At 43.5% G+C, this 27,946-nt stretch overlaps 1 protein-coding gene across 1 annotated transcript in view; it reads left to right on the top strand.

Annotated features, from left to right (window-relative positions):
* DNER (delta/notch like EGF repeat containing) overlaps window positions 1–27,946 on the top strand; it is a 92,690-nt gene that overhangs the window by 39,178 nt on the left and 25,566 nt on the right. The window contains exons 7-9 of the mRNA XM_075569411.1: window positions 23,999–24,141; window positions 26,319–26,591; window positions 27,573–27,667. Coding sequence (XP_075425526.1) covers window positions 23,999–24,141; window positions 26,319–26,591; window positions 27,573–27,667 — 511 coding nt within the window. The remainder of the gene's footprint in view (window positions 1–23,998; window positions 24,142–26,318; window positions 26,592–27,572; window positions 27,668–27,946) is intronic.

The raw sequence follows: 27,946 nt of genomic DNA, 5'->3' as shown, positions 1-27,946 counted from the left end.
CGTTACTTTCAGGGGTAGGGAATTAGGATAAGTTGTTTAGGGTAAAGGGTTAGATTTTTAGAGTCAGGGTTTAAGGATAAGGGGATAAGGTTTTTAGGGTAGGGCGTAGTGTTAGTATTAAGTCTTAAGATCAGAGATTTTTTGGGTAAGAAGTTAGGGGCTTACTTTGGTGGCGAAACGGCCAGTGGCAAGAGGTCCCTGCACCGAAGATAGTGGTGGCAAAATGTCTGCGACCAAATGTCCGAGCCGGATTTTATTGACCCTTCCGTTCATCCCCTCCAGTTATATTTCTTCGCTTTAGGAAGCCCATAAGGCTAGCTGGAAGGAGGGGCTTTTTATAGGCGCAGTCCACCTGCCGAAAGAACGTTTTCTGCCCCACAAATCAGCGCGGTGGGGGGGAAATAACTACGGTCACCCCTTGCCACGATGGATTGGAAGGAAAAGAACATTTTGAGGAGTACGAATGACATTTTCTATTGCGTTCCTCACAAATACATTTAGAAACAATGTAAAGAAAATCTCTCACCGGATCGGGTAGTTTTTTTCTGGCAGGTTTCCCGCCACCGGTGGAAACACGCGGGACCGGCAGGAGTTATATTACCGGCTCTCTGTAAAAGCCGCGGCTGAGAGAATGGGATTAGCAGCGCCGTGCTGCGGACGCCAGCCGCCCGATGCAGGGAACTGGTTCCCAGACAGGATTTGCGTCTTTTTAATCCGAACGTTTAATTGCACAGGAGGGAGGGGAAAAACTGAACGGGAGATTTGGATAGAAAGGCTGAGGGGGGACGTCGGAGTAATGTTAAAAGAAACTTTGTGCATTCCCTAATTAACCCTATATATTATCTATGTTTTAATTTTCATTAGTCTTTTTTCATTATTTATATTTTGTTGTTAGTGACTAATTTTTTTTTCTTAAACAATGATACAGTTTTGTCCTTGGCAGGAAAATTGGGGGGGGGGGGGGGTCGTCCAAGTTTGTAATTTCTTTATGGTTTGTTAGGAGGGAGGGGGATGTGAGAGGAAGGGGGAGGCGAGAGAGAAAGGAGAGAGAGGGGGGATGTGAGAGAGAAAGGAGGGAGAGGGGGATGTGAGAGGAAGGACGGAGAGGGATGTGAGAGAGGAAGGAGGGAGAGGGAGATGTGAGAGAAAGGAGGGAGAGGGGGATGTGAGAGAGGAAGGTGGGAGAGGGGGATGTGGGAGAAAGGAGGGAGAGGGGGGTGAGAGAAAGGAGGGGGAGGTGGAAGTGAGAGAAAGGAGGAGAGGGATTTGAGAGAGGAAGGAGGGAGAGGGGTGTGAGAGAGGAAGGAGGGAGAGGGGTTGTGAGAGAGGAAGGAGGGATAGGGATGTGAGAGAGGAAGGAGGGAGATGGGGATGTGAGAGAGGAAAGATGGAGAGGGGGATATGAGAGAAAGGAGGGAGAGGGGGATGTGAGAGAGAGGAGGGAGAGGGGGATGTGAGAGAGGAAGGTGGGAGAGGGGGATGTTAGAGAAAGGAGGGAGAGGGGGATGTGAGAGAGGAGGGAGAGGGGGAAGTGAGAGGAAGGAGGAGAGGGATGTGAGAGAGGAAGGAGGGAGAGGGATGTGAGTGAGGAAGGAGGGAGAGGGATGTGAGAGAGGAAGGAGGGAGAGGGGGATGTGAGAGAGGAAGGATGGATAGTTATATGTATAATAGGTGAGGTTCACGACTATGGGCCTCATTAAGTAGTAATGCAGTATTGCAGTAAGCAGCGATAAGCCCCTTATCGCCAGCTTCTCGCCAAAACAGCCTACTGCGATTCAGTAAGCCCTGATAAGCTGGCGATAAGAGCAAAAATCAGCGGGGTTTTTTGGCTGGAAAAAAAAACGCTGACCACTCGGCGATAAGCCACTTTTCGCCGCTCATCGCCAGCTTTTCAAGCTCGCTGTATTCTAGTAGCCCTGACCAGCTTCTCGCAGCTGATCGCCACTTTAGAATGACCCAGGGACCCCCAGACACCCAGGGGACCACCTGGAGACCCTCGGAGCCTAGTTAGGACCACCCAGAGGCCCCCAGACACCCGTGGGTACCCCCTGGGGTGCACTGTGCGACCTGCAGACACCCGTCGGGACCACCGGGAACCCCCACCGGCCTGGGGTATTAATCGTGTGTGTAAAACAATAAATCATTGTTTTATGGGGGGCACAGGGGGTGGGTCATGTATTGTGCTTACTAAATATTTTTTAAATTAAAATTGTATTACTAGTGTAGTATATCTCCTATGCATGGAAATGTCTCACGTCACGTGACCGGGACATTTCCATGCATAGGAGAAACCGGCACCCCATAACGGGGCCTGTATCTCGGGAAGCAGGGGGTCCCCGGATCTGAAACCAACGCGGTTCTGCTCCCTGCTACAATACACAAGTAATACAATTTAAATGTTAAAATATGTTGATTTCTGGCGAGATTTTCGCAGAGAGGGGCGGATCTATCGGCAGCAGACAGAACTCGCCGGGTGAGCCCTTTTCAGACGGGCAGGTCATCTCGGCGCCGGCAACTCGCCATGTTTGGAAATGTGGCTCTCACTGGTATTCGGGCCTTTCTGCATAACGCGAGAGCCACTCGGCAAAAAAAAAAGGCGATTTCAAAACCCTGCCGATAATTTCTATCGGACTTTACTGCATGAGGCCCTATGTCTGAATCGTTCATGGAATTTAGGTCTTTTACAGTCCATGTAAATATTTTATGCTGGATAAGGAATTGGTGGCAAAGTAATGTTGTTACATGTAGAAAACTGTTCATCCAATTACAAATAATAAAACAACTTAGCAGTCTGTAAGGACCACTTCTGCCCTTTCCCTGTCTACTGTGAAACCTCATTAGCTGTTTGAATTTTCCCATAATTAGTATCCGGGAGGTTTAACCCGAGCTATTTTGAGTTCCTTAACGACAGTACGAGATGAGTGTTATACGTGGCCCCAAACTCTCTGTGTTTCTTCTCCCGAACGTGTCCCTGTCAGCAGACACAGCAGAACTTCCCACAGCTCAGTAACACAACTAAAGACAGCGTACGTGTTTCTGCAAAAATAGCATCATTACAGGCACATCTACAAATACAAACCCGCTTCGCACTTCTGTCTGCTGCTATTTTTAGGTTTTGTCTCAGTGTCCCAGAGGAGTTACGAGCTCTTTTCCCACGCATATCTGCACCGGCCCGAGATATAACTCTGTAATCACGCACTGCGCCATTTGACGGGGCCCGGTTGTATTTTCCATCTGCTGCAGCTTATTAGACTATGAATTGGAAGATGAGGCGGGCACCACAGACTTCTCTTCATTGAAGTTTACTTAGCCATACATTAAAATATGGCCAAATAAAGACTGCGGTGGCCTCTTCTTCTTCCAGTTCGTATCCTGACATTGTATGGACCTTATAGAGGAGCCCCTTGGAGACATGAGCTCCTCCTATTGCTCCATATTATTTCTGCCTATTAGTCCTAAACCCTATTGCTCCTTATGACCGCTCCCTATAACTCCCTATAACTCTTCCTATTGCTCCTTATGGTGTCTGCATTATAGGTTATTTGCATTGTGGATTTTGGGTAACAAGCAACAGGACTGGCTTTTCTATCTGGTGTCCTCAGCGACCGACCCCAACCTTGCCCTCTGATTTCCCACACACACATGGATATATCAGATTAAACTAACCAAAATGACTCACTTGCATTAGGGATCCCTCTATTTAATTGTATGGCTGGACTTGTACATTTAAATGGTCCGAGACCACACGGAGAACTTCACAAAATCAAGTGATATATATATATATATATATATATATATATAACAGGAATGATCCTTTGCAGAATGTATGGCCTTTGAGCAATGGTGGATTCATTTTTCATACAATATATACAACAATAATTTTTCATGTGTTACAGATAAACATCAGTTTGAGTCATTGCACGTATGGTTTTTTGATGCACTGTTGTGGGATATTCCCATGTGCTACTTATTTCTCCTTATAAGCCCCTCTCTATAACCCCTCCTATTGCTCCACATCACCGCTCCATAATATTGCTTCACATAACCACTCCCTACAACTCAGATTACTCCATATAATCCCTCCTTATGTCACCCCCAATAAAACTGCCCCCTAAAATGTCTCCATATAACCCCTCCCTATCAGTCCAGACACCGTAATGGCCATTTTGTCTCCCCGGGCGTCTTTTTCTCTCCCCGTGGGTAAAAGTGCCTAGATCACGAGAACCGGGATATTGAAGCTAAGCTGTTTAACTAAGCGAACATCTCAAGAATGCGTTAATCTCCCCACTTAAAATCTCTCGCGCAGTGTGAGCAGCGTTTGGGAGACAGCTTTAAATCACAATATTTTTTGCGTTTGCCAGATACCGATCAATTCGGCAATAAAAAGGAATGAAAACCATCAGGGTTGTGTGGCCCGATTCCCAGTGCCCAGAACCTGACGTGAGAGTAATAGACCGACTTCCACGTGCTTTCTTTGGGATATGATCAGCTCTGCTACGAGGTAGCACTGGGCGCTCTGAGAAATAACACCAAAGAAGGGAATTCAGCTGCTGGTCATCACCGGGAAATATACTTCTTTTTAGGTTTTCATACACACACATGAGATTATTTATGTCTGTTTAATATATATATATATATATATATATATATATATATATATATATATATATATATACACACACATATTGATTGCAGGGATTTATACTATTGGCTGGACAATTAACCTATCGGTGGCTAAATCCACCTATAAATTTACTCTGGAGGTTTATGTAATTATATTTCCCTGATGAAGTCTTGTATTAAGACGAAACGCGTAGGGTGGAGGCTATAATATTATCTTATACTTTAGTCTTCTTTAATCTCCATATTGTCAGCATTGATAGTGTCGGTATTACCTACGTACACTTTACTTTTGCTGGACACTATTCCCTCATCACCCCACGTCAACTGATCTAACATCACGCTGACGTCACTCCCGCAATCTCGCGGGACTTGGGGGACTGGGAGGAAGAGGCTGGAGGCAGCTGCGGACGTGTCCGGTATTCCGCGCGGAATTTCGGCAGTCCACGTGGAGCCGAGACAAACCGCCATAAAGCAGAGCAGCTAGGAGAGGATCTTGTATATCCTACAGGCCTGAATAATCTGCTACTTTGTAAGTAGCGTCTATCTTTTGCGCATAAGATCAATATAAGCTTACTTCACCATATTTGCCTCTCTCTTATTTTTTCAGATACATCTTCTATTGGTTACTTTTCTTGTCCCCAGTCTTTTCAGCTCTGTTACTCTGGTTTGGCTAATATTGCTTTACATTATTTGCGCCTGTGTTCCCTTTTCCCTATATATACACATATATATCTCTTCTATCTTCTATCTTCTATATATATAAAAGTCACCCGCCCCCAGTGACATCACGCAATGGCAAAGAACTACATTTCCCATAATGCTATGCACCTCGTGGAGTATAACAATGGCGGATCTCGCACCTCGTGGAGTGTAACAATGGCGGATCTCGCATCTTAGAAAGCTGGATTAAGAGACTGCAGCCAGGTGTGTGCGTGCGTTGTGCCCCCCGTCTGCCGTGTGTGCGTATATATATGTTCCCATAATGCTATGCACCTCGTGAGGTATGGGAGTGTAAAAATTGTGACTCACAACTTGGAAATCTGCATTAAGAGACTGCAGACAGGTGTGTGCTGTGTGTGACTGTGCTGTGTGTCAAAGTTGTGTGCGCGCGCTGAAGGTGAAACCAGGTATCATTCCACAAGTTTCAAAATTGTTGCTATATAATGATGTGCAACAGGCATTTGTGTTACTCTCTTTCCGAATACTGCAAAAGTGTTATTAGAGCCTATGTTGAAAATGTAAATAGTGCTTTGAGATTCAGTGTGGAGTATATTGTAGTACTTGTTACTGATTCAGCACCCCTCCTATGCTGTGTAATGGCACAAGGCTGTGCATTAAAAAAATTGCTGCCCAACGTAATTGAAGCGACAGTGTTGACTGGGAAGGGAAAAGGAGAAGATGTTTTCATCCCCCGCATTCCACTCATTCCGACAGACCGGGCCGTTCAGTTTCAAGCGCCTACAGTTCCCGGTCAGTCTGACATTCGGTATCACGATCAACAAGACACAGGGCCAGTCAATCAAGTGCACTGGTATCAACTTGGAATGTCCATGTTTCTCCCACGGACAGTTATACGTCGCGTGTTCTCGAGTGGGTTCCCCCGAATCAGTTGCTCCAACTGGCACAACAACAAATGTTGTTTATAAACAAGCCTTACAATGAACATGTACTTTGCTCATATTAAACTTTAGGTCCATAGTTGTTGCCACCGTCGGCATCATCTCACCCATCACGCTGCTCAGGAATCTCCGTGTTGTTCTCACGCACAGTTATAAGTTTCAGAGTCCGTTTTTAACAAGAACAACAAATTGTGTTCTGTAGTCTTTATAAAAAAACATTGTTTAAATAATAAATAATGGGAACATTTACTGAATTTTTCTTTTCACCTTTCTTACGGAGCCTTTCCGAAAACCGTAAAGCTACCTTCAGATATTTCTAACAAATAGTACCTATGAGAAAATGAAATCCCGGGCAACGCCGGGTATATAAGCTAGTCTACTATATATTTTGGGAAGTTGTTTGTCTGTTCGTCTGTTCGCTATGCGAGGGGGTAGATGTAGCCTATTATAGGTCTCGAAAGCATTTCTGTCCTGCTTCTGCTAATTTGGGGGTAGTTTCATTGCTCCCGCCATACAATCCCCTCTACCTATGCGGGGCCAGCACTGACCTACTTTGGCTGCACCGGGGTCCATCCCCAATAACTGCTTCTTATTTCGATGTGGAGTTTTTTATTATAGCAACTATCTCGTAGCCTCTCCCCCCCCCCCCTCTCCTCTGCTCTCTATATGACAGGTATCTGAGAGTGAGATAGGATATACAGCATCACTCCATAGCATTACAGGAGGTGTCTATCTACCTATTGATACACTAGCCAAACTGAGCTCTGCATATTACCTAACATTCTACCGCAACATAAACAGACATACACAGTATACTTTGCCGAACAGGATAGAATACACGGGTGATTCAGGGTACCACCCATACTCTTGAGACACATATGCTGTGAGTATCGCGCTGATTATAACCTTGTAACCAGTGCACAGTTTAGATACATTGATGTGCTGCGAATACTTTTTTTTTTAAATATAATTTTGTAGCAATCAGCCTGCACACTGTAGCTTTCCAAACTCACTTTAGGAAGTTACATTGATTCCGAATCAGGCTCTTTTATGCGCCTACTTGTGGTAGCTACATACAGTACTCTATTTAGGGTCTGAGTGCACTTGAGGTGGAAGTTTCCTCTCTCTGTGCTTATGTTATATATTGAGTGTCTGTGATATTTATATATATGTTTATACTTTTATATATATATACATATTTATAAAAATAAATATATATAAATAAATAAAGAAAGAATATCACGGACACTCAATGAGTAAAATGGTGTATTTGCTCAAGATCAACGTTTCGGTCGTGTCCGGAACCTTTGTCAAGACAGCTGTAAATAGCATTATTTTATTATTTTATTTATTAGTATTATTATTATTATTATTATTATTATTATTCTGCTCAAGGACTTTGGTTTCCAGGCAACTGGGGATCGGCTGAGATACAAACACCGGGACTGACAGAGAGAGAGAGAAATAGCCCAGATTATAATTGTCTGTAAATCAGTAGATTTTCTGGGGGGGAGGGGCAATTTGCCCGGGGCCTCTGTAACGTCCCTTACCTTGTCGTCAGCGACGCGTCGCCATGGCAACGCAACTTCACGTAACCCTGCGGCATCATTTTCCGCCGGATACAAGGTAAGCAGAGGGGGGGGGGAGGGCAGGTGGAGAGCAGGCAGGGGGGCACAGACTGAAAACTTTGTGCACCCCCCGATCTAAATGACCCATACTTATAGGGAGAACTTATAGAAATGAATCAAATAATTTGCCATATTGGATGTGCGCTGGTGCTTTGTTTACGATTGTGCATTTGATGTGACTTGCTCAGTACCTGTCCAGTTAGCACAATGAAATATATAAAACGTAGGTACCACATCATACGGTCCAGCACCCCAGGTGCCGGGTGATCCAGTCTCCATGTCTTAGATGTTCTGCTCGTGTTCTAGAGCTGACCGCATTCTGCGCTTCTGTAGAGGATTCCCTCTTCCTTTCCCATCAGCAGTGACGCCGCAATCACGTAACCGGCCAGAGGAGCCTTCTTGTCATCGCGATGTGCCGGGAAGCGCGCCTCCTACGGGTCCAAACACATGTTTTTTGTTGTTGTTGCATTTTTCTGCTTTTTTGTTTTCTCTCGCTTTTCTTGTTTCACCACCGCCCGGCGTTGGGATGTTGCTGACGCTTCGCTCGCCTTTTCGATTTCAATCAGCCAAGATGCCGTAGATCAGATAATTACAGTAATCCGCATGGATTTATTGATGGCAATCCAGGGTTTTAAAAAGGAAGGCTGGCTGTCTTCATTCTTTTGCCAAAACAAAAAGGATATAGATATATCTAAATTAAAGTAGGCAGCAGGTCCAAAATAACCGCCAAGGGCATTTTTGTAGTATAAATTATTCAACCCAATGTTGCTTTGACTTCAAAAGAGGGGAAACTGCAGATTAATTAATACTAATTTATAAACACAAGGTTTGGGGAGGGGGGGGGGGGTTCCGCCTCTGTCTACTTTCCATGTTTCATTTATTCATGTTGCAATATGAATAAATATATACAGTGAAAAATAGTCCTATAAAATCCCCATTGGTGAAGTGACGTATTGACTACAATATGGAGTATATACAAATAACTAATTTAGCCCCTGAGTGTGATGTGGATTACCTGCTTAGTACAGTACAAACAGGATTAAAATGAGGACTATGGCATCTGATTCAGTACATGTGAAAAAAAATCTTCTCCAGGGCAAAGATAGGTGTCCCATTACTGCAGTGATTTCCAACCTTTTTTGTTTGGAAGAACCCTTGAAGTATTTCGAAAAATCTCGGGGAACCCCTGTCTGGCTGACACATATTAGGTTCGACAGGGGTCAGTCACAAAATTTCACACCTCACGAGCCACCTCTATTTCCCACAATCTACCCATGTATTTCTCTCCCATCCATCTCACTAATTCTCCTCCCCTCCCGCCTCGCTTGTATTTATCCCTTGCGTCTCACTCTTACTCCCTCTTTTCCTCACTCAGTCCCTCCCGCCCCCCTCTCTTCTCTCACTCGACCCTACCTTCTGTCAATTACCCCACTCTCACTCAATCCACCCTACAAAATACATACCAAAAAACCCCACCCCGGGGGAAGAGGGGGATCTGTAGTCCGTAGGAGGAACCCCTGAGACTGCTTCAAGGAGCCTCAGGGTTCCACGGAACCCTGGTTAGGAATCACTGCATTACTGTGACTAAAACTAATCTCTTCACCAGCGCTGAGAAGACACATCACTGGTTATTAAAGCAGCAATCCCAACTGCCCCCTTTGTTTTTTTAATTAAAGAATTGGATCGGGTTGGTGATCTGGATCTGAACCACACTATTTGTAGTACCGGGGACCCCCCAGTCCTTGAGATACTTGCCAGTTTACATGCCGGTATTTTTCGGAGGGAAATCAAAATGGGCGTCAAATTTCACAGGCCAATAGGAAACAGCAACGTCTCAAGGGGGATGACATCGCAGCTTCCTATTGGACAACCATTTTTATGTCTGCTAAACCGCTAAGTATCTCAGGATTCAAGGGGGCTCCCCAGAGCTGGAAATAGAGCGGTTTAGCCCATGTGAACCCCACCGTTTCAAATTCTTTTTAAAGACTGATAATGCGCAGGATTGCTGCATAAATATAAGCCTGAATTCTTCTTGCATCAGGAAATCTCCAGTGATCAGTACAGCTAATGTGGCGGCCACTGTGTAACCTTCATGGGACCTTCCTGGTAATAACGCCATTCCGCTCAGAATGAAGTCATTGCCATTGCTCAGGTACTAATTTCAGCTCACTGGCCCTCGCAAAGGGCTCCGAATGAGGCACACTATCTAATGAGGGACACTTTTCTTAATATAGTAAAAAGGAAACGCTATGCTTTTAGTGCGTGAGCATTAACGGGGGCCTAAGTGATGTTATATGTATAATGGATGGGAACCTTTCGAATGAAATCAATAGAAGAAGGAAGGTGGGATGGAGCGCATTTGGAAGGAACAAGACAATATTTCAAAGGAAGCTTCCACTGTGTCACAAAACAAAAGTGTTCAACCAGTGTATCCTGTGCGTACTCATTGATGGATGGGAAACTTGGTCCCTAAATGCGAAGATAATTCAGAAGTTTAAGACAACTCAAAAAAAGTATGGAGAGATGTATGCCGGAAATTACCTGAAGAGACAGAAAAAAGAATGATTGGGTTTGAAACCAAACTAAGGTCTGTGGCTACGGGGTGGAGATCGGGCCGGGGGGGTCACCCGCTCAAAAAGCAGAACATTTGTTTCTTTCTTCAGCCGTCGCGGCACCGAGCCCATTGGGGGATATTCTGCCGGCTGGGGAAGCCATTCCCAAGCTCCCACTGCTAGGCACTGCTCCCATTGGCTTGTTTGTATTTCCCTACAAAGTCTTTTAAGTCTTCTTCACCTGCGTCCAGGTCTGATTGGTCAATGCATGTGCGCCCTCGTGCCCTGATTGGTTCCTGTCCAGCATCCGCGCTGTGATTGGTCGCCGGCCTGTCTACCATGATTTCCTATGGCAGAGGGGAATCTATGTAAGGGGAACCCGATAAAAGTTCCAGAGCTCATTCTGATCCTGATATGGAGATGAACTAAGCGGTGAGCTCCAAGGCTGTGCCCAAGACACCTAAAAACGAGGATGGGAACCTAACCCAGCGGGAGTTTCAAAAGTGCTTCTGTGCTATGGGACTGCAATGGCTCGACAAGGGCTGAAGCTGATGTTGATTATTATATATAAATAGTGGAAACTCATTTCTCTGGAGTATTGACCAGACAGGTAAAATTCATAGTTGTACAAAGTCGTTATTACTGATGATTTTGAGAGCATTTTTTAAACACAGTAACGGAATCTCTTATATATATTTTTACATTCTGAACTAAAAAAAATCATCCTGTATGAGCCTTGCGTATCTACCCAGAATCCTCCTCTGCGGCTTAACCACTGTACGATGTGTGACTATGGGGTGAACTAATACGGTTTGAGGGAGACATGCAGGTACACTCATTGTATCTTTGCTGAGCATTATTAATACAAGGAAATGCATTAACACATCTGGGCTTTCTTTTGCAATACCTTTTCAACAGAACACAAATGTACATTCACAAACTAAGTTTCTCCCTTCAAAAGGTCAGAGATATTGAATATATAGTGAGTTTTACATACAAAGTTACATAATTACATATTAGATGAGGTTGAAAAAAGATATACGTCCATCAAGTTCAACCTATGCTAAATGTAGACAACAGATACTTTATCCTATATCTATACTTACTTATTGATCCAGAGGAAGGCAAACAAAAAACCCCAGTGTTATATCAGCCAATGATATCTCATAAGGGGAAAAATAAATTCCTTCCTGACTCCAAGAATTGGCAATCAGATTACTCCCTGGATCAACATCGTTCCCATGTTTACTTATTTGGTATCTCCCTGTATACCTTTCCCTTCCAAAAAGATGTCCAACCTTTTTTGGAACAAATCCATTGTATCTGCCACCACAGTCTCCATGGGTAATGAATTCCACATTTTAACTGCCGTTACTGTAAAGAACACTTTCCTTTGTTGCTGGTGAAATCTCCTTTCCTCCAACCTAAAGGGATGCCCCCGAGTCCTTTGTACTGCCCGTGGGATGAATAGTTATTTTGAAAACTCCCTGTACTGTACTGGGCCCGAATATATTTGTATATAGTTATCATATCCCCTCTTAGACGCCTCTTTTCTAATGTAAATAAATCTAATTTAGCTAGCCTCTCCTCGTAAATTAGATTGTCCATCCCCTTTATTAATTTGGTGGCTCTTCTCTGCACTCTCTCTAGTTGTATTGTATGTCTTTATTTATATAGCGCCATTAATGTACATAGCGCTTCACAGTAGTAATACATGTGGTATAGTTCCATAATGTCTTTTCTAAGGAGTGGTGCCCAAAATTTGACTCCATATTCAAGGTGTGGTCTTACTAATGCTTTGTAAAGGGGCATAATTATGTTTACTTCCCTTCCATCCATTGCCCGTTTGATGCAAGATTAGATCTTGTTTTTCCTTTGCAACTACTGCATGACTTTGGGCACTATTGCTAAGCCTCCTGTCTACAAGCACTCCTAGATCCTTCTCCATCAAGGATTCCCCCAATTTATCCCCATTTAAATTGTAAGTCGCCTGTTTATTCCTGCTTCCCAAATGCATAACCTCACATTTATCTATATTAAATCTCATCTGCCATTTACCTGCCCAAGTTTCCAGTCTATCCAAGTCCTTCTGGAGAGAAATTACATCCTGCTCTGATTCTACTACCTTACATAATTTAGTATCATCAGCAAAGATGGAGACTTTGCTCTCAATGCCAACCTCAAGGTCATTAATAAACAAGTTAAAAAGCAGTGGTCCCAGTACCGATCCCTGAGGTACTCCACTCACGACCCTAGCCCAACCTGAAAAAGTTCAATTTTTGACAACTTTCTGTTGTCTGTCCTTCAACCAGTTTTCAATCCAGGTGCATATATTTTTACTGAGTCCAATTTGCTTTATTTTGTACACCAACCTCTTGTGTGGAACCGTATCAAAAGCTTTTGCAAAATCTAAGTAGACCACATCAACTGCATTACCCTGGTCTAAGTTTCTACTTACCTCTTCAAATAAACTACTAAGGTTAGTTTGGCACGACCTATCCTTCATAAATCCATGCTGACTATTACTAATAATTTTGTTTTCCATTAGGTATTCCTGAATATTATCCCATATTAAACCTTCAAGTAGCTTCCCCACTATTGATGTCAGGCTTACAGGTCTGTAATTCCCCGGTTGTGATCTAGCTCCCTTTTTAAATATAGGCACCACATCTGCTTTACGCCAATCTTGTGGTACTGAGCCTGTGGAAATGGAGTTCTTGAATATTAAATGTAATGGTTTGGCTATTTTTTTTCAAGCTGTCTATGAACTTTTTCCTCGGTTAACCAATTGTTTATTAATATGGACGTTGTGGCTTCCTCCTGCGGCACTATTATTGAAATTGATTCTTACCAGGCAAAGAATTTGTTTAATACTTCTGCTTTTTCCTTATCTCCAATAATCTGCCTGCCCATCTCACACTGAAATGGTCCTATATTTTCTTTCCTCATTTTTTTGTTATTAAGGTACTTAAAGAACTTTCTATTGCATTCCTTTTTTCATTATCCATTTTTGCTATTTTTGATATTTGATTTGCCCTTTTGCAATTTTTGTTACATTCCTTATAATTCTGATACAATGTTTCTGTCCCTTCTGACAAAGAATCTAAACGCCTGCCTCTTCTTTTCCATTTCCTCCCTACCTGTTTATTTAGCCACATTGGTTTTGACTTATTTATTTTATACTTATTACCCAAGGGTATGGATTGTGCTTTTCTAACAATGTTTTAAAGACAGCCCATTTATCTTCTACATTTTTCCCTGCAAAAGGATCATTCCAATGTATTACTTGTAGATTAGACCTCAGTTTATTAAAATCTGCCTTTCTAAAGTTTAAAGTCTTTGTTGAACCCAAGTAATCTGTTTTTTGATCATTTATTTCAAATGAGACCATGTTATGATCACTGTTACCCAAATGTTCCAGGACTTGAATATTTGCTATTACTTCTACATTGTTTGATATGACCAAATCCAGTTCTGCCCCTCTCCTGGTTGGTTCCTCAATAATTGGGTCATATAATTATCTTTAAGCACCCCCAAAAAACAGTTTCCTTTTGCTGTAATGCTAATCTCAATTCCCCAGTCTGTCTGGATAATTAAAATCACCCATTATACAAACATGACCCAGTTTTGATGCCTTCTCCATTTGCAAAAGTATTTTGGCTTCCTCTATCTCACAGATATTTGGTAGTTTATAGCATATTCCTACAAACATTTTCTTTATACTTTTACCACCACTGCTAATTTCTATCCACAAAGTCTCTAAATTTTCATCATTCCCTTCATAAACATGTTCCCTTAAATTAGGTTTTAGATCCGGTTTAACATATAAACATAATCTACCTCCTCTTCTATTTGCTCGATCCTTTCTGCAAAAGGGAATCTCTCTAATTTAACTGCCCAGTCATGAGTTTCATCCCACCATGTTTCAGTGATGCCTATGAGATCATATTGCTCCATGTAGCTATTAATTCAAGCTCCCCCATTTTATCTGTCAGGCTTCTTGCATTAGCAAGCATGTATTTAAGTTTTTTTTCAGTCTGCACTATTATCTTATGTGCTCCTTCTTTTCTACGGCAATTGTATTTAGTATTTAGAAGTTTTCTAGTATTATCTGTATTTGCTATGAGTATCTCGCTGCTTGACAAACTCACACTTGCCCCCATTCTACAGTACCTCCATAACCCATTGTATCCTCTAGTCTATTCTATTTAGTTTGTTATCTGTTCCATTCCCCTCCCCCCTCCATCCTAGTTTAAAATTTCCCCCCAACCTTTTTAACATTTCCTCCTCTAGCACAGAAGATCCCTCTTCATTGAAGTGCAATCCGTCCCTAGAATAAAGTTTTCTTATTCTATACGCGGTGAAGTGACCAATTGGGCAGCCAAAGGGGAATTTTGACCGAAACTGACCCGGTCTGTCACTTCAGCATATATAGAATAAACCCCTTGGTTGGAACACACACACACACACACACACACACACACACACACACACACACACACACACACACACACACACACACACACACACACACACACACACACACACACTAGAAAACTAGAGAGAAGAAATAATGTAACAGTTTGCTGTTCTGTGGATTTCTCGATAAATATACAGTATTAATATTACATAATACCCACAGATTCCTTTTACTGCTTTCACTAAGACGAGGCAGCCAATTTCCTTGCCCTATACTGAGAACCCGTTCTGCTGACATACAGTTAGGTCCGGAAATAATTGGACACTGACACAATTTTCATACATTTGGCTCTGTACGCCACCACAATGGATTTGAAATGAAACAACAGAGATACAATAGACGTGCAGACTTTCAGCTTTAATTCAAGGGGTTGAACAAAAATATCGTATGAAACGTTTAGGAATTGCAACCATTTTCATACACAGTCCCCTTATTTCAGGGGCTCAAATGTAATTGGACAAATTAACACAATCATAAATAAAATGTTCATTTTTAATACTTTGTCGAGAATCCTTTGCAGGCAATGACTGCTTGATGTCTGGAACACATGGACATCACCAAACGCTGGGTTTCCTCCTTTGTGATGCTTTGCCAGGCCTTTACTGCAGCTGTCTTCAGTTGTTGTTTGTTCGTGGGTCTTTCTGCCTTAAGTTTTGTCTTCAGCAAGTGAAATGCATGCTCGATCAGGTTGAGATCAGGTGATTGACTCGGCCATTGCAGAATATTCCACTTCTTTGCCTTAAAAAACTCCTGGGTTGCTTTCGCAGTATGTTTTGGGTCATTGTCCATCTGTAAAGTGAAGCGCCGTCCAATCAACTTCGCTGAATTTGGCTGAATCTGAGCAGAAAATATATCCCTATACACTTCAGAATTCATCCTGCTGCTTCTGTCTTCTGTCACATCATCAATAAACACTAGTGACCCAGTGCCATTGTAAGCCATGCATGCCCATGCCATCACACTGCCTCCACCGTGTTTTACAGATGATGTGGTATGCTTCGGATCATGAGCCGTTCCAAGTCTTCTCCATACTTTTTTCTTCCCCATACTTTTTTCTTCCCATCATTCTGGTACAGTTTGATCTTGGTTTCATCTGTCCAAAGAATGCTGTTCCAGAACGGGGCTGGCTTTTTTAGATATTGTTTGCCAAAGTCTAATCTGGCCTTTCTGTTCTTGAGGCTTATAAATGGTTTGCACCTTGTGGTGAACCCCCTGTATTTGCTCTCGTGATGTCTTCTCTTTATGGTAGACTTGGATAATGATATGCCTACCTCCTGGAAAGTGTTCTTCACTTGGCTGGATGTTGTGAAGGGGTTTTTCTTTACCATGGAAAGGATCCTACGATCATCCACCACTGTTGTCTTCCGTGGACGTCCAGGCCTTTTTGTGTTGCAGAGCTCACCAGTTCGTTTTTTTTTTTCTCAGAATGTACCAAACTGTTGATTGGGCCACTCCTAATGTTCCTGCTATCTCTGTGATGGATTTTCTGTTTTTTTGCAGCCTAAGGATGCCCTGTTTCACTTGCATTGAGAGCTCCGTTGACCGCATGTTGTGGGTTCACAGCAACAGCTTCCAAATGCGAATGCCACACCTGGAATAAACTCCAGACCTTTTACTTGCTTAATTGATGATGAAATAACGAAGGAATAGCCCACACCTATCCATGAAACAGCTTTTGAGTCATTGTCCAATTACTTTTGGTCCCTTGAAAAAGAGGGGGCTACATATTAAAGAGATGTAATTCCTAAACCCTTTCTCCAATTTGGATGTGAATACCCTCAAATTATAGCTGACAGACTGCACTTTAAGCCCATATTCATTATTTAACTGTAGCTTGAATTTATTTTGGTACACAGCCGAAATAACAAAACTTGTATCAGTGTCCAATTATTTCCAGACCTAACTGTATACTGAGATCCCGTTCTGCTGCCCTACAAACCTGTCAGTCTCCAGATTCCCATACACTGAAACGGATAAAGGCCACAGGCAGCGAGATGTTCTGATTCAGATATCGACTCATGCGACATTCAACAGGCTTAGAAAGTGGGCTCTGGAATAACAGCTCATTACAGCAAGTTATCTTATTAAAGGGTCAGTCACTCCTAGAACCACAGTGTACTAATGGCAGTGATATGTTTAAGGGGTCTCTCCATCGTATTATCAAAGTGTACTAATGGCAGTGACATTTTTTTTTTTTTTACCGAACCCTGACACCTATACGTGTTTTAAAATGATTTTTCATTTTGTTTGTAAACCCGGTGAGCTGAGACGCTGGGACGTCGTCTTCTCCCGTTTGTGTGATGTCGTTGCGTGTTGGACTGGAGTTTGCCGAGCAGTGCGTTGCAGGGTTCTCTTGCTGCTAAAGTGTTACCTCTGTTGTGTTACAGTATGCACTGGCTGCACCTTTTATTCCCCACTGTGCAACAGAAAAGGTCGGTAGTGTTTTGGTTTCTGTGGTAACTGCTTTGTCAGCGCCGGACTGTGTAACTCGGCACATACCGCCTGCATTTTTCCCGAGCTGGAACAGACAAAGCCCAACACGACTCAGCAGCGATTTCACAGCTGACAGTATCAGCAAAACAAAAAAACAAAAAAATGGAGAGGAGGGGGGAAGAGTCAGGACGAATGTTTCAGAATTGTGCACAGATCGGCCGTGTGCAAATTCATTATCCCATGTGGAGGCACATTCACTCACAGCTGGAGACTGGGAAAAATTACACTGTACTGTCCTCTTTCCTTTATCTGTTAATCACTGCATAATTATATATATATATAGAGAGAGAGTTATATACAGATATACACCTTGAAGATCATTGGGGAGGCTGTCATCCAGCATTGTATCGACGAGGGCTGAAGATAGGGGGTATATATATAAAATATATATAATATACTGTATAAAATATAATATAAATATATATATATAAACAAAATAAATGCTGGGTGCACACAATCATAAATATTAAAAAAAACGAGGTATATTATCAATAGTCTTGGTGCCCGCAGATGGATGGGGAACGCCAACCAGTCCCAAAGATATACATGAAAAGGAAACCCGCAGCACTCACGGGTAGACAAAATAGATTCTTTATTTAGTCAAAAGTCAGGCAGTCAAACAAACTCCAGAGCGACGTACATTTCAGACCCCTCGGTCTTTTATCAAGCTCTCTATATATAATTAGACATACGCAATCTTAGTGAGCTTAATAAACCCAGCCCCACGGTATTATATTTCTATATATTTAATTGTGCCAACTGGAGAGCTACTGAGAAAATTACCTAAAATATACAACTGTAAACAAAGCTGTTACCAATGCCTGTCCAGTATGGCAAATGTCATTTCTATATGTTTTTTTCTTCTTATAAGTATGGGTCATTTAGTTAATTTTTTTGGCTACAACCACGTCAAGGACAGGATCCTCCACTACCAGCATTATACGGTGTCCTTTGTATTTCCTCCCTCCTCCATGGGTATTACACTACCGCTTCAATATACTCTACCTACCTCCAAAATATTTTGGTGGATATATTAGATTCTCTTAGGTCATACATTGGATAGAACGTCATTGATTTATATACTGACTATTGGATTATAATGGGCTGGGGCTTAATATTGGGAGCTATCCATGAGATATGTACACTGTATATGTAAATTGAAATCCTACTTACAAGAGCCCAGAGACAAATGGGCATTGGAGGACAAACATCTACAGATACAGGGTCTAGCTTTAGAACCAGGTGCTACTCCAGACGGTGGCCGGTTTTGCTCCTGGATATGCCGCCAGTTCAATGAGATCCGTATGGGCAACACTGCCTGTGCTGGGTTTCCCTCCTGCAATCCATAGACGCGTGGGACCGCTCCGTGTACCGACAGCAACCTCAGGAGGGGTGCGCGCGCATACGCGGAAGTGTAGCTTACGCTGCTACACTCCGATATTGGCAGTCCTCTTGCGACCGGGTAGGGGATAAATGACCTCCAAAAATGTTACCACTAGTGGCACACAGAGTCACCAAACACCACCCTACGCGTTTCATGAGAGTAAACTCACTTCCTCAGGGGCGAACATAGTATGTAGCTGAGGGCACGAGAGCATTTAGCCGGTCTGCTTATCAAAGTCTCCCGGCTGCAAAGTTGGGGCCAGGACACGGCAGTCAAAAAGAAATCCCATTAAAAGGGATTTTTGTTCTCTTTGATAAATCTGGAGCAGTTGTCTGATCACCTACTCATTTTTAGCATCAATAGCCAACTGAACCAGTTAAAAGGAACAAATGGAACGAAGGACAGCGACATGTTATTAGGTAAAATCAGGGATACAGAATCATACAGGAGGAGGAGTGGCTCAGTGAGTAAAGACACTGACTTTGTAAACAATGATACTCTGTTGGAATCAGGTAGAATCTGGTTCAATTCCTGTCGTCAGCTTCTTGTGACCTTAAGCAAGTCATTGTATCTGACCCTGGAGAAATTGAAGGAAAAAATCCCTCATGGATGCAACCAAAAACTGTAAGTGCCAACATAATGTTTTGCATGTAAACCAACTGCTACATGTACATTCCAAAAAAGGACTGGAACCATGGTTACCTCCCTGTGCCTCAGGCACCAAAATCATAGATTGTAAGCTCATCTGGGCAGGGACCGTGTCTATAAAAATTCCTAGTGCTGCGTATCACGCACTATACTGTAATTGTGACGCGCTTTGAGTCTCATTGGGTGAAAAGTGCTATGTTAAATAAAGTTATTATTATTTAACTGTTTTTCATCTTTTTTACATTTTTAGCATTTCCATTTAAAGCAAGTACTGTGGATGGGTTTTTTACGATCCTTATCTGATGTCTTTTGTATTGTATTGTATGTCTTTATTTATATAGCGCCATAAATGTACATAGCGCTTCACAGTAGTAATACATGTTGTAATCATATAAATAACAAATAATATAAATAACGGGTCATGGGAATAAGTGCTTCAGTCATAAAAGTAACATTAAGGAAGAGGAGTCCCTGCTCCGAGGAGCTTACAATCTAATTGGCGAAAAGACTGTTTACCAACCCTCAAATCCTTTTGATTACCAAATTATGATGTCATTACAAACAAAAGTAGCTGAAAGCATTCATTTTTCACAGGACACAAACAACAAAACCCGTTACTTTTCAGGGACGATCGAATTCTTGAATATTATTTTCCCATGTGGAACGGGGGGGGGCAGGGGGGGTGTAAAGTCCCCTCTAAAGGTCACAGAGTTTGGAAGAGTGTCTTACTGCGTACTCCTCTTGCATTGTAATGCAGGAGCTGGGAGCAGACAGGCTCTCAATCCTGACTATTAGCCCACGATCATTTCCTCCCCATGCTAAAGCAAATTGAAGACCTGTCAATCCTACACTGATGTCTGCAACGGGAGAGTTTACACAAGGAATTGAAAGCAGCCTTTCCACTAAAAATGAAACAATTCAGGGCTCAATGCGTTTTAGTCTCCTTTAGCACTGAATGGGTTAAAATAGCACATTTTTTATTATTTCCCCAACAAACAACATTGTTTTTACTGTGCCTTTTTTCATACAAAGAAGTCAAACATGGCAGTGACATGTTTAAGGGGTCAGTCCCTCCTAGGATCAAAATGTAACAATAGCAGTGACAGGTTTAAGGGGTCAGTCCCTCCTAGGACCAAAATGTACTAATGGCAGTGACGGGTTTAAGGGGTTAGTCCTTCCTAGGACCAAAATGTACTAATGGCAGTGACTTCTGCTATTTGCTGAGATATAACAGTTTTATCCGACTGCTTTGCAAAGGCACCTGAGCAGCAAAGGTGTTAAAAAAATGTTAAGAAAGAATCTCAGGGGGAAGGACGCTCGTTTTTCCAGAATAAAGACGAACGCTGCCGGTGAAACAGCGTCTTCTCTGACAAGATGAGGAAAGACATATATATGCAATGTACCCTGCAGTAAACAGAAGCTGTAATTACTGGATGTATATCGTTATTTGTTGAGCTCCATCCATGTACATCAGTAACACTTGACATAGTGGGATTAAGCGCTCCAGACATAAAAGTAACAGGAAAACGAGTCTCTGCCCCGCAGAGCTTACACTCTAACTTGAACTTTGTAGATGTTTCCAACAATAAGGGAAAATGGGAATTAATGAACGGAAAAAAACGCCGCTGACATGTCTCGATGCTTTTTTTTTTTTTACCTCGGCATTTTCTACGGTTGCAGAAGCTGCCTCTCGTGCGGTAAGACTGCTGCAGGCGTCGAGATGTGCGCGCGGTCGTCATCGGAAACACCGGCCCCACCTCTAGTTTTAACCCTGGCCCTGCCAGAGGGGCCCAACAATGCATTCCAATTCCTGTTCATGGAATAATGCATTTTGCGCAGATTTGGGAAACGAGCCCCGTTAATGTGAAGTGCAAACAAATAATAATTGTTAATTAGGTTAAAGAAGTTAGTTTGAAACCAGTTACCGGAGAAGAGGTGTGTGTGTGTGTGTGTGTGTGTGTGTGTGTGTGTGTGTGTGTGTGTGTGTGTGTGTGTGTGTGTGTGTGTGTGTGTGTGTGTGTGTGTGTGTGTGTGTGTGTGTGTGTGTGTGTGTGTGTGTGTGTGTGTGTGTGTGTGTGTGTGTGTGCAGAACTCCTTGTTTAACGCGGAGCTGTGCGGCTTTGAACATTAAACTGTGAAGCAATGATACATATTGTTAATTTTAAATTCAGATCCCCAGGAGAGAAAGTCAGACAGAGAAGATCGAGGCAAATTGTTTCAGGCAGAAGGGAAAGACCGTTTGGGATTAAGTTCAGCAGATATTAGTGAAGCAATTTATGGCAGTGATTAAAAGAGATGTGATAATCGTGGGTGCATTTGTACAGAAGAAGGGTAGAGAATAGGTCCATCGACAGTTATTGTCTTAATAAAGACTCATTTATCGTGTGCAGCAGAAATAGCATCATATAATGCACCGCACTAATACACACATACACTCATACACACACTCATACATACACTCATACACTCCTCATCCACTCATACACACACTCATACGTACACTCATACACTCACTCATACCTACCCTCATACACTCCTCATCCACTCATACACACATACACTCGTACACTCGTACACACGCTCATACGTACATTCATACACACACTCATACGTACACTCATACACTCCTCATGCACTCATACACACACACTCATACGTACACTCATACACTCATACACACACACACACACTCATACGTACACTCATACACTCATACACACATACACTCGTACACTCATACACACACTCATACATACACTCATACACTCCTCATCCACTCATACACACACTCATACGTACACTCATACACTCACTCATACCTACCCTCATACACTCCTCATCCACTCATACACACATACACTCGTACACTCGTACACACGCTCATACGTACATTCATACACACACTCATACGTACACTCATACACTCCTCATGCACTCATACACACACACTCATACGTACACTCATACACTCATACACACACACACACACTCATACGTACACTCATACACTCATACACACATACACTCGTACACTCATACACACACTCATACGTACATTCATACACACACTCATACGTACACTCATACACTCCTCATGCACTACACTCATATACTCATACACACACTCATACATACACTCATACACTCACTCATACCTACACTCATACACTCATACACACATACACCTCACGTCTCTCACCACCAGGGTTGCCACCTCTCCAAGTTTGACCCTGAGACTCCGAGTTTCGGACACTTACCTCCGGGCTACGGGTTTAGCCTGTCAATCTTCGGGTGGCGGAGGGGTGCGGCGTGATGCTGCGGCGTCTCCGGCACTCTCCGGTATTCTCCTGCAATTCCCCGTCCAACTCCAGTGAACATGGCTGCATGGCGTCAAATGACGCCGTGTTGCCATGACAACGGGACGCTGCGTGACGTCATGACGCTATGCGGCGTCATGACATCACGTAGCGTCCCATTGTCATGGCAACACAGCCATGTTCAATGCAGTTGGAGGGGGAGTAGCAGCAGGATGCCGGGAGCCGCCGCCGCACCACGCCGCATACGTAAGGGATGTTTTTTTTACATTTTCTCCGGGTTGGCCTTCAGTAGAAGGTGGTAACCCAACTCCTAATCTTCTCCTATAGAGAGAGAACTTCACATTGTAGAAGTGTTTTGTACCGATTTGCTAAATGGAGAATTGGCCAGGAGCTCAGAACATGAAAGGAGGGTTCCACAAAACTATGTAGCAAAACAGAATGAGGTCATCTGGGACCTGACCCCATTATTATTATTATTATCATTGTTTATTTGTAAAACACCAACATATTGGTACAATGGGGGTATAGAGATTTAATCATTACATAAACAGCGTTAGATACAAATATGACACACAGACGCAGACTTGCTTGTGTTATGTTACAGATGTAGCAGACGTATTCTATATACTGGCGCTTGCCTAATGCAAAGACAATGGTGTCTGCTCCCGCTAGCGTGTTGTGTGTGTCCCGCTACAACACGCCTGCTACATCTGTATATCAAACTCACGTGAGCCTACGCTAATGAGATCACTAACGGCCGTTGTCTTTGCATATAATTAGCTCTGTGAATATGCGTTAACCTCGGAAAATAACGGCCTTTAATAACTGATAATGTCTTATTTTTAGCACCAAGGTAACGGGCCTCTGTGGATCTCGCCACTTGTGAGAGGTTTGCTCTGTCCTACGAGAGGGTCACCCGTAGTTTCTGCTCACCCAAGGGTAACTCGCCCGGGAGAGGATGTGGAAGATGCAGAAATGAGGCAGGTAGAATGTTACATTGTCAGAGTAAGGCTGCGCTTATAGTACCGGCGACAGCGACGCGACGCCACATCAAAATAAATGCCTGCATTTTCAGTAAGCGTGGCGCGACAATGACGGCTTGGGCGCGATCGCTGGAAGTCATCTCAACTTGAACTTTCCTGCGACCGCAGCCTGACGTCACCGTCGCAGTCGCCGGCACTATAATCGCGGCCTAATGCAGGCCCAGCCATTATCTGCTGCTGTGATGATTCACTGCCTTCGCGTTCTCGGGAGTTCTCACTGTGGACAACTCAGTTGTCGTGGGGGTTTCACCCCCACACGTCTGCATCAAGCTTGCAAACCGGCCACCTCTCACGGTTATTGTAAGGAAGGGTTTACCAAAGAACTATTTCATTCGTGAGAATTCGGTGAACCCGGTGAATAGCATTGATGTTTGTACAGTAGAACTTGCATATGAAAAGGTCGCGGATTCATTCGGCAAAATAACATACGACTTTCATTCCTTCGAAGCCACGCGTTGCCGGGAAACTCTGATATTGAAAGATACACCTTCAATAAAGCATACGGCAGTAGTTTGAAGAAACAGTTTGGTATAAGACACTCTGGGTATGTTTTTATAATCAGAAATGTCAGTCCCTGCTCCCCTAGTGCCGGAACAGAATCCCATAATGGTATTTCTCAGAGCCTAAGGCCGAGTCCAGGGTGGAAACTGGCACGCTGGCGCTCCAGCGCTGCGCCCTGCTTGGCCCGGGCGATTCCTGGACGGCTAGGCGCGCGCGCGTCTGGGGTCACGGCCACGCCGACACGGAGCCGGTTCAATTTTGCTTGCTCTGCATGCGGCTGAGCGCCGAGCAGGCGCGCCCGCCCGCTCACGCAGGACACGTGCATTGTCGCGCCCGCTCAACGCCACCCTGGACGAGGCCTAATGCAATCGCTAGAGGTATTTAGTAAGGAAGAAGTCACCGTTATAAAGACAGTGACAGGTTTAACAGGTCAGTAGCGACTGCCTGACACCTTTTAATTTTTTTATTGGCCAAATATAACTGTTTTTCTACCTTTTTTTAAACTTGGTAAACAAAAGGTTTGAGTGGTTTTTTTTTTAACAATCTTTATCTAATGTCTTTTGGTGATCATACTGTTTGTCCTCAAAGCCCCGGGTCAATTGTTCTTTGCCCCGTTCTTTTATCTGTAAAGTAATTATGTAGCGCCATTATCAGAGAGGTAAGCAGAGGGAGCCCATACCCTGGTATTCAGTGTTCCCGGAGGAAAGGGAAACGTGTTCATTTGTCACAAGATCCAAATAAGTAAAGCAGTGACTATACGGGGTATTCAATCGTTCTAAGGATCTGGTTACACTGGTAACTTCCCTTGTTAACCTCTTTTGGCTCCATTGCTTGTCCCTCTGGCACAGAAAGGGTTAAGAGCGATATCCCAGTGAAGCGGATTTAGTGGGGGTGGGAGTTGCACGGGACAGATTATACAGGGACGTGGTGAGCTTATTTATAAGGATTTATAGGGCCGTTAAGGTCCCGTTGAATAGATGATTAAGCTAATGGGGTAAGTCTGGGGATATGTAACAGGTTGTAGTCTTTAGAGGTGAAATCCCGCCAGTTGTGAGTGTGTGAAACACCATACTAACCCATCCCTTTATAATTTGGTGTGTAACCTCAAATACACCGGTTGACTTCTCCGACTCAGTGCGGAGTTAAAACGCCACCCAGAAAATGACCCTATCACGTTCAAGATGTCTTGATGTAAGTTTAATATACACAGGGAAGTAATAAAGTGAGATTTGTAACCATCAATTACTGCTAAATGGTGGGTTATAGAGAGCGGTTATATAGGGCAATAGGTGGAGTTATTGGGGGCGGTTATATGGGGCAAAAGGAGGAGTTATATGGGGCAATAGAAGGAGTTATAGGGAGCGGTTATATGGGGCAATAGAAGGAGTTATAGGGAATGGTTATATGGGGCAATAGAAGGAGTTATAGGGAGCGGTTATATGGAGCAATAGGAGGAGTTATAGGGAATGGTTATTCAGGGCAGTAGAAGGAGTTATAGGGAGCGGTTATATGGAGCAATAGGAGGAGTTATAGGGAATGGTTATATGGGGCAATAGAAGGAGTTATAGGGAGCGGTTATATGGGGCAATAGGAGGAGTTATAGGGGGATCATATGGTGAAATAGGAGGAATTAAAGGGAGGGGTTATATGGAGTAATAGGAAGAGCTATAGGATGCGGTTATATAGAGCAATAAGAGTTATATGGCGTAATAGGAGGAGTTATATGGAGTTATAGGGGAAGTTATAGGAAGAGATTATATGGGGAAATAGTAGGAGTTATAGGGGGGTCATACTGAGCAATAGAAGTAGTTGAAGGGTAGGGTTGTACCGAGTAATAGGGGGAGTTATAGGGAGCAGATTTATCGGGCTACAGGAGGTGTTATATGGAGCGATAGGAGGAGTTACAGAGAGCAATTATTTTGATCAATAGGAGGTTTTAGGGGGAGGGGGATATCTTTAGATTCAAGTGATATAATTAAGCAGGCTGCTCTATGACCACTCATTGTGTGTTGCTCCTCAGTTTGTCGTAGACCCCCTGCGAAAACAACCCCTGTAACCATGGCAACTGCAGCACCAGCGGAGACGGATATCTGTGCATCTGCAACGATGGCTACACCGGGGCGAACTGCGACCTCGCGCCCCCTGACCCCCCAGAGTTCCAGCAATCAGCACAACAAGAGCCCAGGTCATCTACACCGGTACCCAAAATTGTGGTGCCCCGTTCACCAGTAGCGCTGATACTGCCCACGTGGAAGCCCAGAGCAGGCCAGAAAGTGGCCCACCTGAAGTGGGATGAAGTCCAGGTGAGATCCCCCAGCTCCCCCATTAACCCCCCAGCTCCCCCATTAACCCCCCAGCTCCCCCATTAACCTTTTTTTTCTGGCAGCAAAGGTGTCATTTAATCTTATCACAATGGCATGGACATAATTCCCATGAGTGTGTCACACACAGCGCCCCTAACCTGCTCCATTCACTACATTATCCCATCTCATTAAGTGGGTAAGCTGCAGAGGAGGATTCTGGGTAGTGATATGCAAATGAGAACATTGTGACGTGTCACTTTTAGCTTCCTACCCATTTTCAAAATGGAATTTTCCGTAGTGCGTCCTCGTGCTGCATTAGGCTGCGCTTATAGCGACGGTAATGTGACGCTGCTGGAAAAATCAAATTGACTTGACATCCAGCGATCGCGACCAAGCCTTCGCGTCACTTCTACTATAAGCGACGGCTAAAGCGCAGCCCTACACAGCTTGTGCAGCGAAGCCTGGGACAGGGAAGTGCAAAGTCACCGAGCCTCCTCAGAGACAGCTGTTTAATCCCATGAGATGTTTTTGCCTTCGCTCTCGGTCACTGACTCTGAATTTTGAAACTGGACAAATTCACATTAAATGATTATTTCACCATTTTTGTAAAAAAAAAAAAACCTGTATATTACAACAATTACGAGTGATTCCCACCCCTATTCTTTTCCGCGGAACCCCAAGGTTTGAGTACAGTTATTATTTTCAGTTAAGCTCTCGAGGTAAGTGACATTTTTATCATTGTGACAATGAGACGGTTTAACGTTTCCCAGCCGATGATTGGAAGAACTCGATGAAAATGAATTTGTTGCTAATTTAAAGAAGCAAATCATCCGCATATAGGGAGATTTTCCCGACCCCTTTCTGTTCTCTGCCGCCGCGATGAAAGAGTCCAGTGTTACTGTGCTTTCATGCTTTTCATACTATACACATGCTTTTATTTTTGACGGCACAATTAAATGGTGCCTGTTTCTTTCATTCCAGATAGTTCCAGACGTCGCCTGTGGAAATGCCAGTTCTAACTCTTCCACCGGGGGGCGGCTGGTATCGTTTGATGTTGCGCAGAACACTTCCATTAAGTAAGCGCTCTCTCCAGCTGGGATTTCACAGGCTGAATTCCTCCAGTCTGCAGGGAGAGGCTTTGCCTGGAATCTTCTTCTCTGTAATATACATATGCCCGGTCTGTTGCTGTGCCCGCTTTATATAAAATCCATCATGAAAAGCATTTAGGAAGGTTCTTGGGGTAACAAGCGCCGAGTGTAATTACTCTTTTATATTACGTGTGTGGATACTGTACAGCGGAAAATGTACCAACCAGTATATATTGTCCACTCTCTCCCTCTACCTCTCTCTCCTTC

Source organism: Ascaphus truei, chromosome 14 (assembly GCF_040206685.1).
Source record: "Ascaphus truei isolate aAscTru1 chromosome 14, aAscTru1.hap1, whole genome shotgun sequence".
NCBI lineage: Eukaryota > Metazoa > Chordata > Amphibia > Anura > Ascaphidae > Ascaphus > Ascaphus truei.
The sequence above is the reverse complement of the archived record's forward strand: the minus strand, read 5'-3'. Positions and strand labels throughout refer to the sequence as shown.